This window comes from Seriola aureovittata, chromosome 1 (assembly GCF_021018895.1).
Source record: "Seriola aureovittata isolate HTS-2021-v1 ecotype China chromosome 1, ASM2101889v1, whole genome shotgun sequence".
Lineage (NCBI taxonomy): Eukaryota > Metazoa > Chordata > Actinopteri > Carangiformes > Carangidae > Seriola > Seriola aureovittata.
In genome coordinates this window covers 31,304,035-31,331,354 of record NC_079364.1, presented here as the reverse complement: position 1 = coordinate 31,331,354, position 27,320 = coordinate 31,304,035, and the positions used below count along the sequence as shown (strand labels likewise).

The 27,320-nt window shown below is 39.8% G+C and overlaps 1 protein-coding gene across 1 annotated transcript; it reads left to right on the top strand.

Annotated features, from left to right (window-relative positions):
• The first annotated feature begins 3,557 nt into the window (after nucleotides 1-3,557).
• Nucleotides 3,558-27,320, top strand: aldh1a3 (aldehyde dehydrogenase 1 family, member A3). The gene is made up of 13 exons (XM_056380679.1): nucleotides 3,558-3,686; nucleotides 3,839-3,943; nucleotides 4,335-4,475; nucleotides 7,317-7,446; nucleotides 11,802-11,863; nucleotides 17,388-17,516; nucleotides 19,168-19,281; nucleotides 20,175-20,277; nucleotides 22,071-22,255; nucleotides 22,875-23,039; nucleotides 24,546-24,703; nucleotides 26,000-26,074; nucleotides 26,176-27,320. The coding sequence occupies exons 1-13, from the start codon at nucleotides 3,594-3,596 to the stop codon at nucleotides 26,243-26,245; spliced, it is 1,530 nt and encodes a 509-aa protein (XP_056236654.1). The 5' UTR covers nucleotides 3,558-3,593; the 3' UTR covers nucleotides 26,246-27,320.

Sequence of the window (27,320 nt, the reverse complement as noted above, 5' to 3'; positions counted from 1 at the left end):
TAAAATTAGTATTTTTTGCCCTGAATTGATGGAGTAGTTTTATTAATTCCCTCAATTTAATAATATCTTCAACACATTCCTTCATGTCTTCTTTTCTGATATTAGACTATAAGATACATTTGGGTCTATGCTGCTAAATATGTTTGTCTAAATCTTTTTAAATACACTCAGCTTTATTGTTGTGGCTGTACTTTGTCTTGGTGTGGTGTTGGAGTGTATTATATTGTGTATTATATTATTATTGTTTTATGCATGAGCAAAAATATGACAGTAAAACACCACATCAAACTACAAGCTCAAAAATTAAATATTGACATTTGTTGTTATGGCTTGCGGGTGTTATAATAATTATATAATATATACATATATGACAACGTTTTTTGATTTGTTTTAGGTTATTATTGTTATTATTTTTATTTGTAATCTTTCCCTGGCTTGTCATATTCACCTGCATTGACCATGTACACTGTCTATTTATATACTGTATTAAAGTTAAAACACAGAAGGTGAAATTAAACTGGGTGCACTGTACAGGATCCATTTATGCTTCTCTTTGGAAAACTTTAATGTCAGTGTCAGATTATGATGATATTGTGCAAATGCATGAAACCCCATTTACACTGAGACTATAAGTTCACCATAGTTCCTTATGTTTTATTACCAGTATGGTTTTTGAACTGTAGCAGAAGGTAGGATGGTTTTCCCTCAGTGACAGAGGGGAGAGACACGGTCTCCTCATCTTTGTGTATAAGACATTGTTGGGCTCCTTCTACCTCACTCTCAGAACCACTTCTAATCAAACATACTCACAGGAATTTGTCTCCCTTCAGATAAATAATGAACTTGGGTAATTTGCACAAAATAACAAATTACAAGACAGAAAGAGGTTTGTGTCAGTAGGTCCTTTTAATCCTGTGGTCCCATGGTTGTTGTACAGTCTTCCAGCTTTGGTTGATTCATAGACATGGTTGTTATTGGTTGTTATTTAGTGTTTTTATTTTCTACAGTTTTTATTGTTGTTTTTGTCTATCCTTCTCAGCAGACTTCTTTGTTATTTATTTGTTTTCATTCTTGTCAGACATTTTCATGATCCTATTATCATTATTATCATTATTATTATTATTATTATTATTATTATTATTATTATTATTATTATCAATGCGGTTGTTATCATATATTGTGTATCTGTCTAGCTTAATGCTCAGTCAATCTTCCCCCAATAAACAATGGTTGAATCACAGCATCTGCATTATATTTTATTATCTGTCATTATATTTTATATAATAGTTTGATATGTAATTTTGTCCAACTTGTTTATTGTTTTACTTTTATGTTGTGATGATTTGATTTTCTTCTTTGTTTTAATATTGTCTCTTATTTTGAAGCACATGAAGTTTAGTCACATGATCATTCTGCATGTGAAAAATACATACACTTCCACTCGATCAATTCTTGATACAATAAAATTCTATTATGTAATTTACCTTCATGTATAATGGCCCTTTGCTTTGATTTGCTGGTTCACAGTTTTCTCGCTTCAGCTTTCTTTGATTTTGTCTCTGGTTTCATTACATCCTCCTGAACTGAGAGCTGTGGCTGAAACACATGTTAAATGAGCCTGTGTCTTTACTGTGAAATGCTACTTAACCAATAACAAATTCTTAACAAGACATAATGCTGCAATTAGCTATCTGGGTAGTGATTCTAATTGTCCTTGAAGCCTGCTGATGGGAGAACACTTGACCATCATTAGAAGGTGTGCAGTGCCAATTAGCCTGAGCAGCCAAGCCTGGAAGAAGAGGTCACCTGACTCCCCTTTCCCACGACAGGATGCTCTCCCAACTCTCACTCAGGCAGAGGAGTTTTATACAGTGTTATATACAGTAGAAATCCGCTGCTCAGAGAGTGATCACAAACTTATTTCCTAGTTTCTCCTTGCACAATGTGCAACGGTCAGCTCCAGAAATTTAACTGGATTTACTCCAATTTTCATTTTGTTCAGGCCTCGTCAAACTAAAAATTACTTTTTTTAAAGTAAATTTTCTCTTGTTCTGTATTTTCTTATATTCAAACCAACTTTGAATGAATCCCACTAACTAAGCCACTCTGTCGCACCGGGCCACCTGTTCCTTCATTGCCATGAACACACACACACACACACACACACTGTAGTTTCTTTATACTCTATTCCTCACACACACCTTCCTGCAGCACCACCACACAGTGCAGAACTTCCTCCTGTTTGAGCGACGTTTGATAATAAATACTTTGGTTGTTTCAGGAAATAACTGAGCCTTTTTTTAATGAAACTATATATTGTCAAAGCATTTTTAGTTTAGTAGTAGTATTTAGAAACATCACTTTAATGGACAGATACCTCTGGTCTTAATCCCTCAGCTGTTTGAGAAAAGCAGCTCATCCCCTCCAGAGCAGGTTCCTGATTATTTGCATGGGTCTGGGCCCATGTTTTGCATTTCATATTGCCCCCACCACACACACACACACACACACACACACACACATCTTATCCTCCCTCGCTCTCTCTCTCTCTCTCTGGGTCTCTCCCTCCTTTCAGTCAATCCCTTTGAGTCTCTCTCTCTCATTATAAAGTGTTAGAAACTTGCTGAAGTGAGAAATGAGCCTGTGAAAGCTCGTTGTCCTAATTAAACTTTGACATAAAGAGTGACAAGAAGCGATGAAGGGGAAACAATAGCAGACTGTGTATGAGTGCAAGTCTGGAGCAAGCAAGCAGCTTTGTCCCCAAGAACAAAAGCATTTGTTTGCATGTGTTCAGCTCCATTCAACTTCACCAGGCCCAGGTGCAAAAACCAACTTTGCGAGGAACATCACAACTGATAACACCTTTGCAAGGCTGATGAACGGGCCGCAGTCAGTCCAAGTAGGCCGACAGCAGCAGATCAAAGCTGCAGTGTTGCGATGTAAATATTGTGCAGCAGAATGAATTCAGTCTAATTGCTTTCATTGCCTGGACTAGTGGACACGGCCAAATAACTCAGCTGTGAAATTTTTACTCTTGACTCTCCCTTTGCTATTTGAAAGGTCTCTCTCTCACACACACACACACACACACACACACACATATGAAAATTAAAATGCACTGATTTTATTCAACATCCTCATGACGAGCAGTTGCAGGGCAGTAACAAGCATGATCCTTGACGGCTCCATGGAAGTGAAAGGATGAGCTGCTGCAGATACCAGGGCACCTTCAGAGGTCTGCTGGAGTCCCTGACGGGTGGAGGACCAGCAGCATGTTATAACACATGAGGTGGTCATAATGTTTTGGCTCATCAGTGAATAAGGAAGAAGGTAACATGATGTAATCCTACACCCCTTCTCCCACACTATTTACATAGCATTAGTAATACACATGATACATGTTGCAGGATGTTTCCAAGGTGCTGCGAAAACAAGATTCCCCTCAGATAAGGGCCCTTGATATTTGATAGGGGCGGAGTCGGGCTCTCCTCAACCGCTGTTTGAGGGAGGGAGGAGTCCCACGTTCTTATAAAAAAGCCAGTGGAAGAGTTGACACTGTTGGGTACACGGAGCAGTCAGAGCACTGACCTAGAATGGCTCAGAACGGAATAACAGAGAACGGAGTGAGTGAAGGAATCCCAGCTCTGCCTCAGCCCGCCAAGGTCCAGGAGATCAGACACACCAAGGTAAGAGTCCAGGCTGGGTCAGAGACAGGACAGTCCCTGTGTGTGTGTGTGTGTGTGTGTGTGTGTGTGTGTTTTTGTTTTTTCTAACTGTGGTGATGTTAGAAATCATGTGTCAGGTGTCAGCTGAGACAAACACTGTCCACTCTCCACAGATTTTCATCGACAATGAGTGGCACACATCCCGCACAGGGAGGACGTTCCCCACCTTCAACCCAGCGACAGGTGTCAAGATCTGTGATGTGGAGGAAGCAGACAAAGTGAGGAGGCGTTCATTATTTTATTTAACAATAGGCTAATTATAATAATAATAATAATAATAATAATAATGATAATAGAGCTTTGGCTCTAAATCTTCTCCTGCCAAACTTCATTTAAACATTTGTGAATTTAATGTTTTATGTCTGTTAGTGGAGATGTCTGTGGAATAATTGAAATAAATAATGATTTTATTTTCCTTTTAACTGCTTTTTTACTGCGGGACAAGGTAACGTGGGGACTTAGATTTAAAAAAAATAAATAAATGACCACCACTACTCTTCCAATGTAGGCCCGAGTAAGAGTTGAAAACTGGCCATGAAACCATTGGAGGAAGTCATTGTGTGGACATGTGCTGTATCTTGATAAAGTAGACTCTTCGTGTCTGTGCAGGAAGACGTGGATAAGGCGGTGGAGGCAGCCAAGGCGGCCGTGCAGAGGGGCTCTGTGTGGCGGAAAATGGACGCGTCCAGCCGGGGGATGCTGCTGCACAAACTGGCCGACCTGATGGAGAGGGACCGGCTCCTGCTGGCGGTGGGTTCATTTCTCCTGCTCCATTGCAGATTTAATGTTTCCCGCAGCTGGAACAAGGCGACCCACGTGTGTGAATCAAACTGCTCAACTCCACATACAGTCACCTCAATCACTTTTTACTACACTGAAAAAGTAGTGCTTGATGTTTCCTCATGATGGACGTTTACAGTTCAAGATTTACAGGTGGAGTTTGAATTGGTCTTTTTAAAGATCTGGAAGATAAATAAGTTCATTAAAACATTCTTCATTACTGGGCCTCATTACACTGATTTAAAACGAATCATTAATTAATTACAAAATTTAACTTGCCAAAAATAAAACAATGTATTTATATTACATGGCACATGGCTAGATATTATGAGTTGGTCGATGTCACAGTGTCTCACCATGATACACAGCTCAGGCTTCTTCCCCTGCCCTGATTCCCAGTATCTGAGAGATAGCACTTCAGTCAAAGACTTTCATTACAGGAGCATCACAAGCAACACGTGTAGCAGCATGATTATCTATTTGATTGTTATTATGATGCATCAGCATTTAAATGTTGTATTACCTCTAAGTGGAGATGTTTCATTACTGATTTTTTTTAGTCATAATCAACTGAGTAACTAGACACATTTATTGCTGACTGTGTATCCTGCCTGTTGAATTAATGTTTGGACAGATGGGACAGATGTTTTTGGACCATTCAGTTTTTCTTTTTAGGGTTGTAGGTATCAGGAATTAGAATTTAGGTATTTTGTTGCTGAAACTGTATTTTACTGTATTTCACAAGCTTCTGAAGCTTCTGAAGCTGTCCCAGTTTTTTTACTTGTATTTTATTTTGGTTTGTGTGAAATAATGAAGATGAAGATGAAGCTAGAGTAACTACAGTCAACGTATAAACCGTCTCCATCTGAAATGTACTGAAGTAGAAATAGCATTGAGTAGCATACAATAGAAATAATCAGTACGTGACCATTAAAACTGTATTCAGGCAGAACTTTAGTAAATGTAGTGGTGTAGTTTTTTTTCCCAACACTGCTCATTTCTCTCTAGAAAGAATAAAGTCATCGTCAGATCAGGACAGACACTGTGCAGCTAGACAGTGACCAGTCCCTGCAGTGTACCGCTCTATTCTATATGTTTCTACTGGATGACAATAACTGCAGTCTGCACTTTCCTTCTCTAGTGTTTGTGTCAGATATTATTCATAACAATAGATCTCAATTGAAACAAGCACTGTTTCATAAGCAACACATCTATGGGATTTTCCTGCAACTGTCCATGTGCTGTCATGACATTGACTTACTCATATCAGGGACTGGCCTATATTATTGCATGACATCATGACACGGTGGCCCCACCCCGGTCTCTCTCTCTCTCTCTCTCTCTCTCTCTCTCTCTCTCTCTCTCTCTCTCTCTGTCTCTTTGTAATGACTGCTGGATGTTACTCTGCCTCTCTTTCAGATATTGTTTGGAATGAAATCCCCGTTGCTGTGCCTTGTTCACTCTGTTTAGCTGCCAGCTTGCAGTAAGACTCAGATCTGTAAATGAACCCTTACAGATGTGAGTGAAGTAATAATACCAGATTGCATGTGACTGCTAATTGCAAACATGCTCTGGAGTGGTAGTGTGCAGGGTATGGCTAATTACACTAAACTCCCAGCTATGTTTGAGGAAATAAGGTCCAGATTCGGGCCATTTAAAGGTACAGTAAAGCGGTACAGTGGTTTCAGTGTCTACTTAAGCCACAGAGTTTCACTTTCTTATTTTTCCTTTCACAATAAAACTAACTCCAGTAAACATGGTATATATGTCAGAAAGGCGCGGGGTTCACAATACAGCATGACTCATGTCTGATACATTCAGACATCATTATTGTATACCATAATCAGTTATTATTCAGTTTTGCTTTGCTCGGCTTATTGCCATGTATTTACCAAGACACTGTACACTGCAGCGGACCACTGTGGCCGACATCCCACTGCACCACCCTTGGCTCCGCAGAGAAATGACCTCGCCAGCTATTTCAGGCTCATACAATTCCCTGCTTTTGTTAGGCCCTAAATTAATTCACCATTATTATAGTAATTATTATTATTATATCTGGAAACAACAAGCATAACATCATATTAAATTCCTGGTAATAAAACTGTTTGCCGATGGCCAGCAGTAACTTTATGGGCGACTTGCACTGTGCAAGAACAGGCCTGGGAGGTACCAAAGATTCGAGATATTTATTTTAAGATTACTCTTGTTTATTACAATTTTTTGCTCTTATTTCTGTGGTTTTATGGTGCAACATTTCAATCACATGATAACACTAACTCCCCGAGGTAATCGGTGAGATCTCTGACAAATCACTGCAGTGTGGTCCGGGCAGTCAGATGGTCAGAGAGATTGGAAACAAGGCGACAGTTTATCCTGATGATCTAAATCACTTCATTTGAAAGTCACAGTCAAACCGATGCTTATCAGTGTGTTCAGCTACAGTGAGCACAGAAGGTCAAAGTTAAAGTAGGAAGTAGATGGCAGACTGTGATGGACATTTATAACAGAGACTGATAATTGTACTGTTTGCAAATAAGTTTTTCTAACTTGGGAGTTTGTTTGCAACAATGGTTTCCACCCTGGTGGTTTATTTATTTTGACTTTTCTCTAATATTTAGTTCTTGTAAAACAGTGTATACTTTTGCCTCTTCATGCCGCTAAAATTATTCAAATCTTTGTTATGAGGAAAAAACTGTTATTACTGAGAGGAATGATGGTGAAAACAAATTATTACTAAGTCAAAGAAATTATCCTGAAGAATTTTTATTTACAGTCAAGGTGACAAATCGACTTTTCCTGATTACTCAGACCCTGGAGACTCTGGACACAGGGAAGCCCTTCCTCCAGTCCTTCTTCATCGACCTGGACGGCAGCATCAAAACCCTCCGTTACTACGCAGGCTGGGCCGACAAGATCCACGGCAAGAGTCTGCCTGTAGGTGAGTGTGAGCCTCATCTTCTTTTAACTGTCAGGGATTCAACAACGTGACCAATGTGATTCACCTGCAGCCACTGAGAGCTCAATTTACAATCACCGTAGCTGCGCATGTAAATCTGAAAAAATACTTGACTAGACTTGAAACCTGGAGCCTCGGGGTTCAAAGTTATAAAGTATGAATGAGTGAAACCTGAGCCGTCATCTGTTTAAACAGATGTATTGTTTAAAATATTTGCATCAGATGCACATGAGACTAAATAAAAACAGCCTTTTGACAGTTTGTGGTGCACAACATAGTTTGTAATGCAATTTCCAGATTGTGTCTCACACACAACAACATCATTTGTAGTAAAAACCAGCCACTGCAGTTGCAGAGCTTAATGGGTGTCAGGTGATTTTTTTTTTTTATTGCTGTTGCACTAATTTGACATTAATATGATGAAATGAATTTGTGCTCTCAAATTAAGAAAACATGCACACAAATTAGCGATTTGTTCTCCTGACTTAATTAATTCCCGACATCACAAGTTGATTAATTTGTGTTGTCAGATTACTGTTATATTAATGTTGCAGCACGAAGTGAAGTTAAAGGTGTCCGATCCAGTCATGTAGGGAGGAGTAAAGAGGATTTTTTTCTTATGGAGCTTTTAATTACTCAATTAATTTATTCATTTATTTATTCCGTCATACATATGAGAGTATACATGAATAATTTGGCCTCACAATTTAATTTGTGTGCACATTTTTTTTTTAAATGAGCTCCATACAAAGTAATGCAACATTTTTACACATGATTAAATAAGGTAATTAAGAGGTTACATTATAATTAGTAGTGCACAAGATGAGTTCCACAGAAGCGACAGGGTAGTTTTTGCGCATGCCAAGGAATCCATGACCATTGGGAAACAGGTTAATTACTACAGAGCGAGTGACTTGGCCTGGCTCAGGATTGCCCTCAGCCCTGGGTGGTATCTCATTCAGCCTCTTAATACTTCCCCCTCCTGTCAGAGCCTACTTTGCGTCTCCTCTGCCTCTGCAGGACAGCAGATAGACAAAACACGCTTGCCTTTTCCTCCTGATTAGATCCCAATAGAGTGGTGAGAGACAAACGGCGTGGCGGGACAAAGGGAAGAGGAAGAGGCAGAGATAGTGATCAGTGAGGTGCAACAGTCTGTGAGGATTAGCAATCAGTGTTGGCTCAACGCCTCGCCAAAGCCGCAGCCGCTCAGCCGGTAACCTGCACTGTTATGCTGGAGTAGTCTCACCACCAGTCATCAAGATAAGATAGAATGGTTTGATATGAAAAGTGCGCAATTGTCGGCTAAATACACACTGTGGACTGTAGACTCTGCTCTATAGGTTAATAGTTTTGGTTTCATTTTATATATGTGAAGCCAAAATAACCATTTTACTGGATGAAGGAAGAATATAAATCGTCAGTAATGATCAAAATCTTCTCCTTCATCCTGTGTTTGCTCACTATTCTGTGAGTAGTTCATTGCATTTAGAAGTAAGTAATGTGCCCCCCACCTCGAGCCTCCTACAACACTAGATATAAAGAATTATCAAGCATCCTGGACAGGTTTCTTCCTCTAATTTCAAATTAAGAGCAGAGCAGACAAAACACTACATTTTCAGTCAACGCTGTTATAAATATTGACTCAGCGAGCTGAACAAACCTACCACTAGACATCACCGGAGATAGGTAAGAAATATTTTCACTTTTCATTTCTTTGATTCTTCTGGTAAGAATAATTTGTTGTGCTGACAGTGGCTGAATCACCAGGACTGCAGACATAAGTGGCTGCTTTCGTTTTCTGTTTCACAGAAACTGAAATTTCTGCACAAGCTGAATAAGCTTAGATCACACTTAAAGAACAACAGTACTAAGATCAGAGTTTAGGTTTTAGTACTTTAGTTTATTTAACATTATGAAAAGCAGAACACTTAATTACACACAACTTGAAAATGTCAGAGAACGTTACAACTCCAAGACACAGAAACTGAGCAAATATACAGGAGACCAGGTGACTGCAAACCAATAAACCAACACAAGAAACACCAACATTATCATCATCAGTGAAATCCCTTCAAGAAAACAACAACAGCAAAAAGTAAGTGGTAAAACATACGTCTTATTGTGAAAGGTACTTATAATTTCAATGTGGAGAGGGAACTTACTGTAATTCACAAAGGCATAGAATCTAAAGAAGCAGCTCAGTATTATGTTGTTATTAAACCACAGGTGGTCTCTGAAATACTCAGGGGCTTTGGTATAAATATTATTTATAGTTATAGGTTTTTGCCAATATGAGCTTTTAGGTTCAGAGCCAGCAGTGTTAAATTTTCCTGTATTAATTAATTAAACTTGTCTGTTGTTAACAGCTCTTTAATGCTCTCAAACTATTGTCTGACAAACAGACAAGTAACAGAAGATTGGAAAGAAAAAAATCACACCATCCAGGACGGAAATTTTTATCCAAGTAAAACCTTTTCTTTGTCCTAAATGCACCTGTGATGACCTTTATTATGGTCTCATTCTTACACAGAACCAAAATTAATGAATCAGCTTATAGAATATTTTTTTGCGCAAGCAGTTATTCACATCTTAAGTATAAATATATACTATGATTATACAATAATACATATAATATATAATGAAAATGGTTGGGGGCCAAAGTCAGGATAAATGACCACAGACATTAACCCGCTGGAATCTGTGGGTTAAGTATATCAGTATATCAGCCTCAGTGCTGACGAACACAAACTAATTGTCGACAGGCTTCTTGTGAATCTTGTGTTACACCCTGACAGCAGGTCCTCTCGGCAGGTCTTTGCCTTTGAGTGAATGTAAGCTTCAGTGAGCCGCAGTTGAACATGCACTCACCCACTGACTCAAAGATAAAGGCGGCTCGAGATGAGTCCCGTTGTGGGGGGAGTCACCCAGTCTGTGATCAGTCACACGGGAAACTAGAGAAGGTCAGGGTGCTGAGCCTCTGACACGTCCATGTACAGCGTTGATCTCACCGTCAGTATTGTTGGGAGGGTCTGAAAGGATTAAAGTAAAAAAAAAGCTCAACAATCGTGAGAAATACTGCACTCGAAATTAAAAAAAGTTAAAGAGCACAGTGGAACCGAACAGTGACGTAAAGGAAACTTAAACATGATGCTGATTATTAAAAAGCTTAATATGTAGGTAACCTAGCCAACTTTTCTCTTTATTTCACTTGGTTTTTCTTTAAGAAACACACTCACTGTTTTTTATTACACATTTCCTGCTTTTCTTCCTTTCACTCCAACCATCATGTGACATTCTTTAGTTAAAGAAAAGGTCGTTAAAGAGCCAACAGGTTCTTCAAATTAAAGGTCCCATATTTTACATTTGTCCAGTGTTATTTGAAGTTTTGATCCATAAGAAGATATATTTGTTTGTACATTTATATCTCCTCTCTCAGGCTTTTCTATGGAGCTCTAGTAACAACAGGTCAGTGAGCCAATCAGAAGAGAGGAGGCTCTGAGCCTCTCTTTTGCTTGGCTGACTGTTTTCTGAATGATCCAATAAAAATATAGCAGATTTCAGGTAAACACACAGAGAAACCAAATCCTGCAAGGTTGGATGGTGGGTCCAGGTGGGCGGGGCTTGGGGCATGGCTGAGAGTGGTGACTGCTTTGTTGTGACATCACAAAGTTCCAGAAGTCCTGACGGCTGGTTTTAAGGCTCAGTTTCTGAATACAGGCTGTGTGCATTTCTCTGTGGACTGAGGCTTTGATACTTTCACAGTATTAATATAGAAGCTAGAGCTGATCTATAATCAGACAACATATGGACATCTACCTTTAGACTATATGGACCTTAAAATGACACACAATGAGTGATAGATCAGTGATAAAGACCTGGTCGAGGTTAATGGACGACAGTGGTCATGGTTTTTTTAAAAAAAAAAAAAAAAAAACAAAGCTGGCAGGTGTTTGGAAATGGAAAGAGAACAGAAGTCGACCATGTTACCAACATTTTCTTGACCCATCCACATCAAACCTCCTGCCTGTGCAGACTGTGACTCTACAATAACGTGACATGACCTCTTTCGTCATAATTCCTGTGGCAGCTAGAGGGCTTCGTCATTTGAGTGTCAACGTATGTGGTTTTAGGATTACTTACAGAAATTTTTTTGTTGACCTTGAGTGGTTTGACTTTCCACCTGCTGCTGTACAAGTGTACTCCAGGACTCCATGACATCACTGTTGGGTCTAGTTACAGGTGAAAGAGAGCACACCCCTGAGTCTTCTCTCAGTGTGAAACTTACAATGTAGTGTATCAAACTGACTGTGCTGTTTTTTTTTCGTTTTATTTTTCAGATGAAAGCTTCATGTGTTTAACTAAACATGAGCCTGTTGGTGTATGTGGAGCCATCATCCCTGTAAGTCAACTATATTGTATAATAGGAAATCTCATTACTGTTCATTACTGTGTGTGTGTGTGTGTGTGTGTGTGTGTGTGTGTGTGTGTGTGTGTGTTTTGGCCTGTATCACTCATGTTGTGGGGACATAAATCTGTTTACACATTGTTGGGACTTGACTTGACTCAAGTCCTCGTAATGTAAATCATGACATTTCAGGATGAAGTCTGGTGGTAAGTTCAGGTTTAGGTTTAAGTGATGGTTCGGGTTATTTTGACCTCGGGTTGTGTGAAAATACCCACCGAAAAAAACAGTATCAGTTCAAGTGTACACTTGAATATTTTCACTGCTTTATCTTGCCGTCAAACAGCCTTTTACTTTGGAACTACATTTTCTCAACCGTTGCACTACTGTATTCCTACACACAAGTACGGCACACACTGTATTACGCAGCAGATCAGCTGTTTGAGTCAGAAGGAGGTAAGCGCAAATGCGCTTGTGCGTAGGAATACGGTAGTGCAACTTTTGAGAAAATGTAGTTTGACAGCAAGCTAAAGCAGTGAAAATATTCACAGTAAAGCGTACACTTGTTGCTTTAACAATCAAAATCTACTGCAGGTACTGACTGGTTATAACTACCTACCACAAGCCCATGGGTTGGGGTTAGGTGAGACGTGTTTATGGTTAGGCTTACGGTAAGTCTCCAGGAAATTAATGTAATGTTAGTGTAATGTCCTTTGGTGATGAAAACACAACCGTGTGCGTAGGTGTGTGTTGTTATTCTGCGGTGGACATCCAGTAAAAGGTACCTCAGGATGTCTGATTCTGCTGTAATACAATCCTTTCTTAATGAGCCTTTTTAAAAATCCACTTTATAACCTTAGGAAATAGAATCCAACACACTGCCATGATGCCAACTTCTCTCTGCTTACTGTACTGTAAATCCACATATGGATAATAATCATCATACATGTGTTTTAAGTATGTCATCTGAGAGTTAAAGGCAGGCTCTGACATTCTGGGAAAAACATTATTCCTGTTTGCTGTCTTCTCCAGAGTCAGAGAATATGGATATCCGTTTCATCCTTGTAGATCAGTACAGAGATAGGGCCAAGCCCCAGGAGCAGAGCTGGGCTGTGTGGCAATGTTGGCACAGCCTCGGACACATGACACCCTGAGACCCAGGAAAACTTTTCCCGTACACATCTATTCCAAGAGAAAAAATTCTGATTGTGATACACGTTCAGAGTTACTCTTTAAAATCTGAAAATTCGCAACATTAGGTTAAAAAATGTGAGAAGCTTTTTTTTTTGGCACATGCAGCTCTCAGTGGAATGACTGGACTGCCATGTTGGGATCCATAATCCATCTTTGAATACATCCATGGGCTGGTCCTGGAGACTCAGCTTAGCACAAAGACTTTAAGAAAGGGAAATTATTCACAAAGCTCAATCAAATGTGAGAACCATCTTATTCGCTCATAGTGTCTTGTCTGTTTAACACATGTGGAACATTGTGGTTTTAACAGATGTGATCCGTGACTATGGCAGGTTTGTGCTCTGTCCTAACCTTGAAAATAAAAGCATCAGAGTTGCCTGAAGGTGTATTTTTTATGTTGATCACATCTTGTTTCTAATGAACAGTCAACATTGTTTTGATTGTAACCATGTCTGTGATCATTTTCTAATCCTAAACCAAACTAAACCTTCACCATAGAAGTGGCATACAAAAACCTGATATTCATTTTGGAAGACAGTTACAATTGATTTGGTCATCAGTTTCCCCTTATTATCATCATTTTAAGCCAGACAAAGCACATTCCAGACCCATCTTTGTACTGGGCCATGGATTTATTAGAACTAGACACAGTACTCACAAGACAGAGTCCTGCACAGGTCCAGTTTTGCAAACCTGCTAAGCTCAGTACCAGAACTGACCCATTACCTGCAATTATCTTTAAATCAAATTTGAACCCAACCCTGATAATACCAGTCTACCAACCCAAACCTGTAATGTTAATTAACCCACACAGCCACTCACTTTAAAACATCCAGATTGTATCAATCAGCTCTCACTTGTTGATATGAAGCAAACTGACACAAAGATTACTGATTTTGAAATAAATCATCTGTCCCAGTTTCCAAAGGCCAGTTGGAAAAAATGTTTTACTGGCCCCCTTATATATTTTCACTTGCCCGGCAGCCAAAAAATGAAAAATAACTATTTTTTCCCATTATTTAAGAATTTAATAATTATAGGGCCAATGGCTATGAGGAGAAAGGACAAATGTATGATCATTACAATATTTTCAGATTCTTATATTAATGTAAAGGACACTAAATTTTAAACAGCCTCAAAAGTTACTGTAGCTGTTTAGCTCAACACAGATGGCTACATGGCTAGCTAGCCACAAGTACCTCAGTGAAGTGTTTCATAATAGAGCTAAGGCCTCGATACTCCCTCGCTAACGTGCACATTTGAGCGAACAAATCAGCACAGACACGCCAAATTGGAAGGTGTATGGACATCCACACAGAGCCTCGTATGTACCCTCTGATGACAAACACTTAATGTTAGACTGGTACATGATGATGACACCCTGAATTATAGTCTTGCTTTAGGTCAAAACACTACAATGAGCGTATTTACAGTAGTTCTGAGCTTTATTTTACCTTTGACACATCAGTGATATGTTGGGATCCCACAACTACTCTGTTCTTTAAGCAGAGGCACCATCTTTTAATAAGTGGTGACTGGTCAATCAACTTACCCTTTGGTCCATCGGGTCCATCAGGTAGCTGCAGTCTCAGTTCTGAATGATGATGAAATGAGAGTAACACAACAAAATCAATCATGGCAGCTTTAGACTTCATAAAATGACTCTTTATTTATCTGTTGGCTTTTCATTTCGTTCTCATATTTATTCAACCTGCAGCCCACCCACATTAAGTTCATTTTTACATTTATCCTTGGCCTCTACCTTTGAATTAATATAAATATATATTTATATATTTTATGTTTGTTACCCGACCCGGTGCAGGCTCAAAGATGGCACACTGTCTGGACGTGAGGATGAAATGAAACCGTGTGTACCAGAAACCTTATCTTAATCTTTGCTCTCCCTAAACAAGACCTCCTCTCCGCTAATCCCTTCAGGGCTGTTCTTACAGGAACACACAGAAACAATCCCGTGCTGCTTGGATTTACTTTCACACATTGGAATATATGTTGTTTTTTTTTTTTTTTTCTTTTGATAATAACTTCATCAGATTTAGGGTGGGGCAGTGTTTGGTGTTTCGCGGTATCATGTTTCACTTTGTCGTAGATCCAGACAGACACACGAGTATAATTTCAACATCATGACAGAATACAGCCATTCAGTTTTTATATTTGAGCATAAGCCTGTAACCTCTAATGTTGCTTTGGCAACAAAGGAACAAAACGGCTGTTGTTTGACATGGGAGATTATATCATAAAAGTGAAATTTATACTGAAGAACGTTGTGTAATTACTGAAAGTACTGTTGGCACACACGCCGCATGAGTCATTGTCAGAGGAAAACAGGAAACCTTTCTCCCGACTTGTGATCCCAAGATCCCTTAATGGTGCTGAGTGTTTCCAAAGTGTTGTAAAAGTTACCAATGCCTAAACAATAAACATGCAGCACTCACATATATTGCTGTCTAATTTGGGTTTGAGTGCCCAATTATTTGTCCATTGGTTTCCAACATGGAAACGAGCAACTGGAAAATAAATGACCTCTTTTTCGGAATTTGTTTACTTTGAATCATCTCCAGTCCTGATGCTTTAGAGCTCTTTTTATTGTCTTGTATATTCTCTCCACCAACATCCAAGTGATAAAGTGGATTTAACTGGGAAAACCAAAGTACTGATGATGTGTGTGTTTCTTGGATTATTTGTTGCCGTTATTATTTCCATTGGAGACCGCTGCAGTGATGGGTTATAACGGAGTCACAAAAATAAGCTACTGTTTACATCAAAACTTTAATAAGTGCAGCAGGTCATTAAAAAAAAAAAAACTCCGTCCTCTGTGTACACAAAATACACAGCATGACACCTGCCTGTTGCTTTGTTTAAGTTTTCCACATATGGGAGGCTGGATTTACAAACGAACAAAGCAGGAAACTATGCAGCGCTTCCAGGGTGGCTGTCGCTCAGGAGGTAGAATGGGTCGTCCACTAATCAGAAGGTTGGTGGTTTGATCCCAGCACCTCCAGTCCGCATGTTGAAGTGTCCTTGGGCAAGAGACTGAACCCCAAATTGCCTCTGATGGCTGTTCCATCAGTGTATGAGTGTGTTTATGAATGTGCTTGTGAATGGGTGAATGTGGCTTGTAGTGTAAAGCGCTTTGAGTGGTCATTAAGATTAGAAAAGCCATAGATAAGTGAAATCCATTTACCATTCCAAGGGCACCCTAAAGTCAGGTTCACTGTAAAGCAGTTGGTCTGTGGTAATATAATCATCAATCATCGATCCATCCATCCAACTTCCTCTGCCTATCCATTCCCAGGTAGCGGTTGCAACAAGGTATGCAAGGTAACCAAGATGTTCCTCCTAAAGTGTTCTCAGGTCAGATTGGATAGGTAATCCCTTCGACTTGTTCATGGTCTCCTCCCAAGAAACCTCTAAAGGAATTTGTCCAGGAGGTGTCCTTACCAGAATCACCTCAATCTCTCTCAAGGTGAGAGAGCGGGGGTTTCTACTCCAGGCTCCTTCTGGATGTCCAGACTCCTCACACCTTTTCACTACCCAGAGCTCATGACCTGAGGTGAGGATTGGGTCATGGTAAACTGGTGGCTCAGCTCTCTCCTCACCACCACATTCTGGTACAATGCCTGCACCACTGGGCAAATAAGGGGCAGGGTGGCCTAAAGGTTAATGAAGCAGGCTTGTTAGGTGCCCCATAAGGTCACAGATTAAATTCCTGGACTGGCAGAATAAATCTAAACAGGGAAAGTGGAAAAGCAGCGCTTACTACTGAGGTGCCCTTGAGCAAGGCCCTTACGCTAACTGCCCCAGTTGAGCTGCGCAGACTGTTGTTGGACCTGGTAGCTTGTGAATGTGTGTAACTCATAGACTGTATATAAAGAGTGAGCTGCTCCACCATCGCCATCTCGGCAGTGTCTGAATCCACCCCTAACTACCAGCTAATCCAAAAATGGCAAAAGAGTTGGGCCGTGTATGGAGCTGAGACTTCAGTGAATGCTGGTTTGTGGCAGGCATACACTCACCCACCTACCTGCAGTTTTCAGCTTTCATGCTTGGTGTAACTGTGTGAGTGTCAGGGTGAGCTTGGCTTTCAGCTAAAGATCCCTGAATAAATTTGTCACAATTATTTCAATACTATTAGGGGTTCATAGTATTTTTTATACCTAATTTATAGCTGTAACCACCCACTAACCCCACTAATGTTCTAAAAAATAACATTGTATATCCTGATGTTGTACATGTGACCCATTATATGGCCTCTTGTACCACACATTTAAAATGTCCTAGTTAACATTTGTTCTTTTGTCTGTTCTAGTGGAATTTTCCTCTGCTGATGTTCACATGGAAGATAGCTCCGGCCCTGAGCTGTGGAAACACAGTGGTCATCAAGCCAGCAGAGCAGACCCCCCTCACAGCCCTCCATGTTGGATCCCTCATCAAAGAGGTCTGATGTTAGGCTCAACATGTACAGTGGGATTGATCCAAGCTGTGGGCTAAGACAGGTTTAGACTTTAAACCTCTGATAGTCCTCAGATTCTTGGCCTGTGCTCTTATAGAAAATCCTGTTTCTGAGTGATTTGCCTGCTCTGGTGCTGTTATGTATTGGTAGTGACTGTACCTAGCAGGGGAGACAGTCTGGACCTGACTACTCAACTGTGGTTTCTAAAGTGAGGCTGGGAGACTCCCAAAGGCCTTTGAACTTCACCAGCCATAATTACAGTTTAAGAAAGGATTGATTTGACTGTTGAAGTGGTAATCGTCATTTTCACAGGTTTTTTAATCCAATCCATCCATCATCTGTAAAACTTGTTCTACACATATAACGTTCAGATTTAGGCTTAAGTCTCATCTATTCATTTCAGACTGAATCCACACTGGATAACATTTGGATGGAGAAATACTGATTCCTTTATACTAATCATTTATAATCTGTTGTTGTTGGCCTAGAGGAAGTAATGCTTAAATATGAAAAACAGGATTCAGCCTGTAAAATTGTTACAATGCATAAGTTTTAGTTGTAGAATTTTAACTTCACACATACGTCCCTGAAATTCCCAAATTCAGAAGTCATGACTTCAGTCTCCTCAGTGGAAGCTAAAGCCCTGCTGATCTGTTGTTGTAGAGAAATACTAAAATTAGAAATATCAATATGTTACAGTTATTTTATGTCTTTATTTAAACTTGAAAATCATTTATGGCAATGACTTCATTTACAGTGATGTTAAACAGGTAAAAAAAATGATAACGATAAAAGAAAAACGATCAATTAAAACAAACATAGATGCAATGAATAAATAATGTAACAACAAAATCAATTATAGAAAGAATTTAAAAGGTTGGAGATTATGGATTTGAAAAGATTAAAAGGCACCAGCTAATTGATTTTTTAAGTGTTTTGTAGTGAGTTCCAACTGTATGATGCAAAGAAGCCAAAAGCAGTTATTCCAAGTTCAGTTTGAATTCAAGGGACATGGAGCGCTAGCCAGTCATTAGTCCTGGTGCCATGTGGTCCAATGGACCAGACAAGCATCGATGTAAGATATGAAGGCAGCTTTCCAATAAGGGCCTTGTAAATAAACAAATACATATTCAAACCAGCCAACCTTTCTGTACAGGATGCAATGACGTTATAAGCATTGGCAGTAATGAACCTGAGAACGAGAGTGGCTTTTAAAACATGTACATCTAAGTATAGTGTCCCTGAGAGATCAACTCACACTGTAACGTAAAGGGTAACACTGGGATTTTTTTTAACTCTCTCCATATTTTTGAGTGTAAGTGATTGAAAATCTTTCCAATGGTCCACTACTGAGGAAAAACTTTTGCTTATTGCTGAACAGCTGCTGCAACAGGGTGTTTGATCCGTGTCAAAGTATGTCCACTGTAAGTGCTTGTTTTTCCCACAGACAGATTGACATTGGGATTGTAAGTGTCTGACATAATTAATATTAGGATTCCTACAGAGATAAATCTTTTTGTTATAGAGTAAGATCCTTGTTTAACCAGAAACAGCTTTTTTATCGCTCTGTTCTGTTACTGTTTGGGATATTAAATCTCTGTTGATTCCCATCACTAACATGCTCTCTGTGTTTCAGGCGGGTTTCCCTCCTGGAGTTGTGAACATCGTTCCAGGGTTTGGTCCCACAGCAGGAGCAGCCATCGCCAGCCACATGGACGTTGACAAAGTGGCGTTCACCGGCTCTACAGAGGTATGTGAATCTATGTTAATCATCATTTTGACAAACAAATGAAAGATAAATAGCTCCAAATACTTTGGTTTTGACATATAGTCCAGCAGCCATCTGAATGGTGCTGTGCTGCTTTTAACAACATCCGACAATTCTTTGTTTTTTCTTAAGCAAAACAAGTTTCAGTAGAAAACAATAAAGTAAATATTTGACTGTGTAATGAAACTATTTGTTCAGAGTTGGTTGTGTAGCTGAGTTATAACTTAAACAAGGTCAGGAAAATGACCACATAAAATAGTTTTTAATGCTAAACAATACAAAACATGTCCTTCCCTTGTCCTACTTCCTTACTTTCTGAAAGGTTCCAACAGCGGACTTTTACATGCAACCTACTGTAGATGCTGTAACATGTTCTATTCCAAGTTTTGATTATGGTACAGCTTTATTGAGCTGTAACTTCTTAAATTTTAGCACATAAAAACCTGATTTGCCGTCAGGTCATTTACAAATATGTGTAAAAAGCATATTGTAAGTCTTAGAATTAAAAAAACACTATCAAGCCAAAATGTCATCATCTGAAGTTAAGTGGCTTTAAAATAGAGTTTCCTCATAAAAATTTGTTTGGCAAAGTCCAGTAACAGGAAAAACGTTATGCAGATGGACCCTGATTATTCTTAATTCAAGAAATTACTATCACACAAGATTTTCTTTAATCTGAAGAAATCTTTTTCACAAAGACTTATTAAATATAATTAATGATTTCATCAGCATTAAAAGTTTCTTATAACAAAAAGTGGAAAATTCAGACACCAGTCCAAGCACTCACATCTGAAGACTCTTCTGTTCTGTCACTAAGTTTTTTGTTTTTTTCCAGTATTACCCATAATGCATTATGGCATGACTCCTGATTGCAGGTAGGCCAGCTGATCAAAGAAGCGGCAGCCAAGAGTAATCTGAAGAGAGTGACTCTGGAGCTGGGAGGGAAGAACCCCTGCATTGTGTTTGCTGACTGTGACTGTGAGTAAAGCTGCTCTCCTACTGTATGATTATATCACACCTGAGCAGCCACAGGTGTTAGTGAGAGAGAATTCTGAATTCATGCTTAACTACTCAAAAATACTGAATACTATGAAGCCTTTCAAGTCTATTGCTTCACCTGTGCTATCATCATACAACTATACTGTATGGTGAAGATGTCACTGACTGTCACACCATCAATGAAATATAAACTGCAGCTAAGTGGTGGATCAGCAGGTCACTGCAGAGAAGCCACCAGGCTTGAGTTGCTGTGCCGCTGACAGACCTGTCATTACAGAGCAGCAGCAGAGGAAACTGTAGCCAAGTGAACTGGACAGTACAACACAGAGCTGATAAACACTCTGCTGTCATATCCTTTAAAGAGCACCTGTTGAAAATATCAAACAACTATCTACTTTACATTCCCAGCTCCAGTTTTGTGTGTTGGTGTTTACTGCTTTATTTGCTAAATATAGACAAGTAGAAGCAACCTCGTGTTGTTGTTTGAAATACGTTAACATGGAACTATTTCAGAGTAGAAACATGTTTTGGGATAAATGTAATGCTGCCAGAGTTTAGCTTTTCTCATATTGAAAGCACAGTATGTGTACTTGTTCACCCGCAGTCTGCACATGACAACTAAAATACTGCAAAGGTCTGTAGACATCATTGATCACATCATCAATGCACGAGTATGAGAGGGGTTAAAGGCCTGGTTCCAAACCTCTGATTGACTGCCCATATCAAGAGTTTTTAGAGCTATAGCGAGGTCAGGCCATAGACTGTAAATAAAGATGGACGTAGTCTCCATGACATCACCCACAGGAAGCTCAGAGTGAGCTGCTCCACTGTTGCCATCTTGGCAGTGTCTGATTCCGCCCCTAACTTCCAGCTAATCCAAAAATGGGCAAAGAGGAGGGGTCTGTATGGAGCTGAGACGTCTGTGCATGCTAGTTTGTGGCAAACATAGGCTCACCTACCTGTCATTTAAAGCGGCCACGCACGTCATCATTACATAATTTTATACTTTTAGACATTTGTGTTAAATTGTGTCATAATTACCATGTGAATTCTAGAGCTATGGGCAAAAATGTGTTCTGTGAGGTCACAGTGATCTTGACCTTTGCCCTTTGACCACCACAATTAGTTAATGTTTGAGTCCAAGTGAACGTTTCTACCAAATTTGAAAAAAATCCCTTACAGGGTTCCTGAGATATTGTGTTTACGAGAATGTAACGGTCCAACAACCTGAAATCTGCGGCGGCACAGAGCCATTACAGGCCAGTTAGAGCTTTGGAAGTGGGATTAAGAAAGGTGACGTCATCACTCTGTGCCAGAATGAGAAAAAATAGCAACAGAAATATTGGCCACAAAATCCAGTATGTCTAAATTTTGGCTGCTGAACGATTTAAGTTATAAATACATGATTAAGTAGACACCATCTTGCAATGGGATCACTGCAGCCTGCTACAGTAGGTGCAGGACCACATTTTGCCATGACGACACACACACACACAGACTCACAAGGGGAAAAAAATACCAGCCATGCTGACATGACTGGTAATCAGGGTTCGACAACTTAACTAAACACAGGTAGTGACTGTAGGAATGACAAAGTAGACAAAGCAGGCAGAGGGAGAGATAGAAAAATATAAATTAGGTTTATTAATTCACCATCACTCAAAATGTTAGAGTGATACTTATTTTTTGCTGTGTATGTGTGTAATGTGTATCTGTATGTGTGTGTGTGTGTGTGTGTGTGTGTGTGTGTGTATTTGTGTGTGTGTCTACAGTGCAGCTGGCTGTGGAGGAAACCCAGAAAGGATCTTTTTATAACCAGGGTCAGTGCTGCACGGCTGCATCACGTGTCTTTGTGGAGGAAAGTATTCATGACGAGTTTGTGCGCTGCAGCATCGAAAAGGCAAAGAAGATTGTCATAGGAGACCCGCTGGACCCCCAGACATCACACGGGCCACAGGTAGGAACACGCAACCAGCAGCATAGAATACTACATAGAATATTCATTTTGAACACTTGGGGGCAGTGAGACAAGTTGTGAACATGACATTGACATACTGTCAGCTTTTAATCTGATGTGCGGAAGCCCCTTTTACACATTCTGCTCAAGGTGGGAATGTTTTTGCCTTTATTCCACCTCGCCAGTCTGTATAAAAGGTACAGTACAAACACAGAATGGGGGGGGGGTATTTTTGTTCCATCTGTAAGCCAGCAATGGAAGTCATCACAGAGCTGGATCAACATCTGTGTAAAAGGTAGAGTGGGACAGATGTGTCACACGTCACGCCTCTGATTCTGTCACTGCCATTTGATGCATACATTGTTGTTATAGAAATATCAACTCAAGTCTAGTATTGAAATACTAGACACTCGGTGTCTTTCAGTGCTAAAGGCCCACTTTACTCTATGGACATTTTACATCACTTGACCGTCACTCAAGAATAGTTCAACTGGACCAACATAAGTGACACTGATATTAATCTTAGTTTATCGCTTGACTTTGTTCAAGGACAGTAAACCGTGCCCGTGTTATTCAACTATCTCCTTCCCTTGTCTTGTCTGTGTGACGCTGGCTGCAGATCGACCGACAGCAGTTTGACAAGATCATGGATCTGATTGAGAGTGGGAAGAAGGAGGGAGCCAAGCTGGAGTGTGGAGGAGCAGCTGTGGGCGAGAAGAGCCTCTTCGTTCAACCCACCATCTTCTCCGGGGTCAAAGACCATATGCGCATCGCCAAAGAAGAGGTTACAACTTCATTCAGTACATTACAAATTGACCTGACACAGACATGGTGGGGTGGTGGGGTCAGTGTGTGAAAGTGAAGCCTGACACCGTGTGGAGCTGTGCTTTCATTGCACCACAGACAGTGCAGAGAGGCAGGCTGCTGAACGCACAGTCTTAGACAGAGGAGAACATGGATCACACAGTTTTAGCTCTGTGGAGTTTCTGACAACAAAATTCAACATTACTAACATACACCAACATTTCCATTTATTTTGATTTATCATGACCCTTTCTTTATTTTTATCATTCCTGATTTTTTACCTGTTTTTGGGTTTTAAATAGTTCTGATAAAAATATACTATATTTGTACACTGTTTCAAGTTATGGAACATGTGATTTTACTGTAATTTAGATGACCATATAGCTCAGGTATGAAATGTATAATAATTACAATTGCTGATGTCATTGTATCGGCCAATGTCGTCTCTGCACAGTAGTCTCCACACATCAATGTAATGTCAGAAAGACAGTGGACTTTAATGACTCTCACGCTGGACAGACATTCAATTTTGGTGGTAAATGAAAATCAGGTTGATGCCAATACCCAACATTGGCTCCTTGACATTGTGACATTTCGGAGACACTGGTTTTGCTCACGACTACAATATCGGTAGTTTATACGTCAAGATGACTTTGGCATGAGAGTTCGACAGAGTTCATTTTGTATTGTGCCAGCTAGTCAAGTCAAATTTATATAGCCCATTATCACAGTTTACAAATTTGCCTCAAGGGGCGTTACAATCTGTACACCATGTAAGGGTGTCTAATGGACAGGATAGCACCAGGTTTAATAGATGAACTGAGACTGAGACTGACACGCCTGTGGGAGAATGGTAACAGGTACAGGTCTGAAGTAAGAAGTTAAGTAAGTAAAAGTTAATTTGTAAAGATGAGTTAAGTTTGGATTTAAAGGCCTCAGTGGAGTCGGACAGCCTGATGTCAGCAGGGAGGTTGTTCCAGAGGAGGGGGACATGATAGGAAGATACCCTGCAGGGAGCAGACATCTTTTTAACTCGGGGAACAGACAGGAGCCCTACAAAGAGCACCTAATGAAGAGCCAATGAAGGCAAAGAGGAGAAGCAAACATGGTGTGATGTGGTCAAATTTTCTATATTTAGTTCAAATTCTAGCTGCAGCATTCTGAACCATCTGAAGCTGAATGTACTACCAAGAGGCAGGCCTGAAAACAACAGTAATGTGTGGACGACACAAAGCAGTGAATTAGGTTCTCAGCATCATCATTACATAATGTACAAACTTGAACATACTGAATTGAGCTTTTCTACAAAGGTAAAAATGTGTAACTTTAGTTACTTTGAGAAATCACAATCACAAAATTTCTGTATTTATTTTTAAACTAGTCAAGTTCTTTTTTATTGTGTTTTTTTAGGTTTTTTATTTTACAAACAAAAGAATTGAATTGCACAGTGTGACTCACTTCCCTGTACACATCTCTCCCCTCTCAGATCTTTGGTCCAGTGCAGTGTATATTCAGCTTTAAGAGCCAACAGGAGGCCATAGAGAGAGCAAACAGCTCACAGTATGGCCTGGTGTCAGCAGTCTTCACAACAAGTATGGACAGAGCTCTGTCTGTGTCTGCAGCCCTGGAGACTGGCACTGTCTGGTAAGTCCCTGCTCACAGTCACTTCCCCTCACTGGCTCCCTGTTACTTTTAAAATCCAGTTCAAAACTGTCACTCATACATGTAGAGCACTGCACCATCAAGCCCCTGCATATTTAACTGATCTACTCCACCCTTACTTGTCAGCTCGCTCTGTCAGGTCAAATAAGTCAAACCTGCTGTCTGTGCCTGCACCCACACCCGTTTAAAGACTTGCGGTGATTAAGCTTTTCAGACCGCATCTCTCAAGTTGTGGAGCGTTCTACCTGTGCGTCTGTGTGGTCTGATTTTATGGAGCCATTTAAAAAGCAGATAAAGACTTTAAACAGGCTTTCACATAAACTGCATATTTTATAGGACACTCTGGATATATTGTATACCTGTGCTGTGTTTTCTATGTAATTGCACTTTGACTAATCTTAATTGTTTATGGCTCTGTAAAACAGTTTTATGGCTCAGTATATTGCTTTCTTATGTGTTTTATGGGCTATAAGTTATTGTGTGTCCAGTGCTGTGTGTTTTCTGTGTTTTTACGTTTGACTGATCCTAATTGTTTTTGGCTCCATGAAGAACTTTGTGACACACGTCTGTGAAAAGTGCTACTTAAATAAACTTTACTTACTTACTTAAAGTGCTGACACTAGAGGGAAATTATCTCAACAGTATGTGAAAAACCGTGAGAATTAAATTTAAGGAGCTATTTGTATGTTTTGCTGTAACTACATAGCTAATGTTAGCATTAACACCTGTTTACTTACCAGTCTAGATGAAACATTGTAAGTTCAGCATCAGACTTCATTCCTTTACCTACCAACAGCTGCTCTCCTGAGGTGGAAACAAACGCCAATGTTAACTCTTGTCTCTATCACGTCTCGTCTTCTACTGATGTTAGCACGCTAACCAGCTAGCCCCAGCCTGTCTTGTCACTTTCTGATAGCGACTCACTAGCCTCCAGTCTGCTCTGAAGATATGACCTCACTGAAATGAATCCTGATTTATCTGGGCACCAGCCCATTTGCCAGTTCAATATACCAAAAACCTGTGCTATATGACTAGCAATCCATTCTTTATTTGGAGAGACTGAAAAATCTGGCGCTGGGTGGATGAATAAACTGCTGTTTGTCAAGAAATAAAGTCCCCCTAAAACCTCAAATTAAGGTTAAATAAACAGGATACAATATGTTAATCATTGACCTTTAGATGTGCCAGCATTACTAGGTTCCTTTTCTTTGTCTTGAAGTTGAGGTAAAGACACCATTAATGATGTGTCTCCCTTTTTATTTCTCTCCTGTGCTCAAGGATAAACTGCTATAACGCCCTTCATGCCCAGATGCCCTTTGGAGGTTATAAGATGTCAGGAAATGGACGAGAGCTGTAAGAAACATAACTGTTTCTTCATATTTCATATTGTTCAATTATACCTGTTGACCGTATAATTCCCTAACCTGCCTCATGTGCTGTGTCTCTCCTCTCAGTGGAGAGTACGCCCTGGCTGAGTACTCAGAGGTGAAAGCAGTGACCATCAAGCTGACTGAAACCATGTGAGAAGAACCAGGGAAAATCCAGTGCTCTTCACTTCCCCTCCCATCAGGCCACAGCACAGTTCTCTACAACACCCACACTCCCGTCTTTGTCTCAGTCATGCTCATGGTATTGACATTAGTTATTTCAGTTTATCACTTGGTCGATACATTAAATCAGAGCCCTGAAAGAGTTATTGTTTTTTCACCAGATACTGTAGGTGAGGATAAGGTTTTACTGACTGCTTCAGTAATGTCAGTAAATTAAACAGTTTCCCAGAAATAAGTAGTGGTGGACAAAGTACACAACTTCATTACTTAAGTCAAAGTGTATATACTCCTGCACAAATATGACTCCAATACAAGTGAAAGTTGTTCAGTCAAATTTTTACTTGAATTAAAGTACTGGAGTACTTGATTTTTAAAAATTCTGAAGTATTCAAAAGTAATTTTTTTAGGTCAACATGTTTGTATTGTTCCACATTTACAGAACCTAACCTCCGAAACACCCGAGTGATTGACTGACTGTAGAACCTGTAGAATAAAAAGACTGTTGGATATGATACAAAGGCCATGAAAATGAATCAACAAAAGGAGCCATTGTTGCTTTTGTATTACTAGCAGTGTTTTTGCACATGTCCATCAAACTACACTGTGGAATCAACGGTGGCCCTGAGAGCTCAATGCACTGCAGCTCAAGAAAACACGTGCAGATAGACACAACACAAACAGATTCCGAAAACATCTTTTCATCAACTTGTCAACACATGAGCTGCAAGTACTCACAACACAATCAGCCTGCTTGTAAATTTGTTTGTGTTTTGAGCATTTGCAGCACATGTGTTGTCAAGTTGATAAGGATGTTTTCGGAATCTGTTTGTGTTGTGTCTATTTGCATGTGTTTTCTTGAGCTGCAGCGCATTGAGCTCTCAGGGCCACCGTATGAATCACTGGAGTCACTGTGTGTTGAACACAGTATTTTTCAAAATAAAATAAAATTTATTCACTGACTAAAAGCTCTGCTTCTGCTTTAATTTAGTTAGAGTCAAAAGTACAACATTTGTATTATAAGTGTAGTGGAATAAAAGTCAAAAATTTCC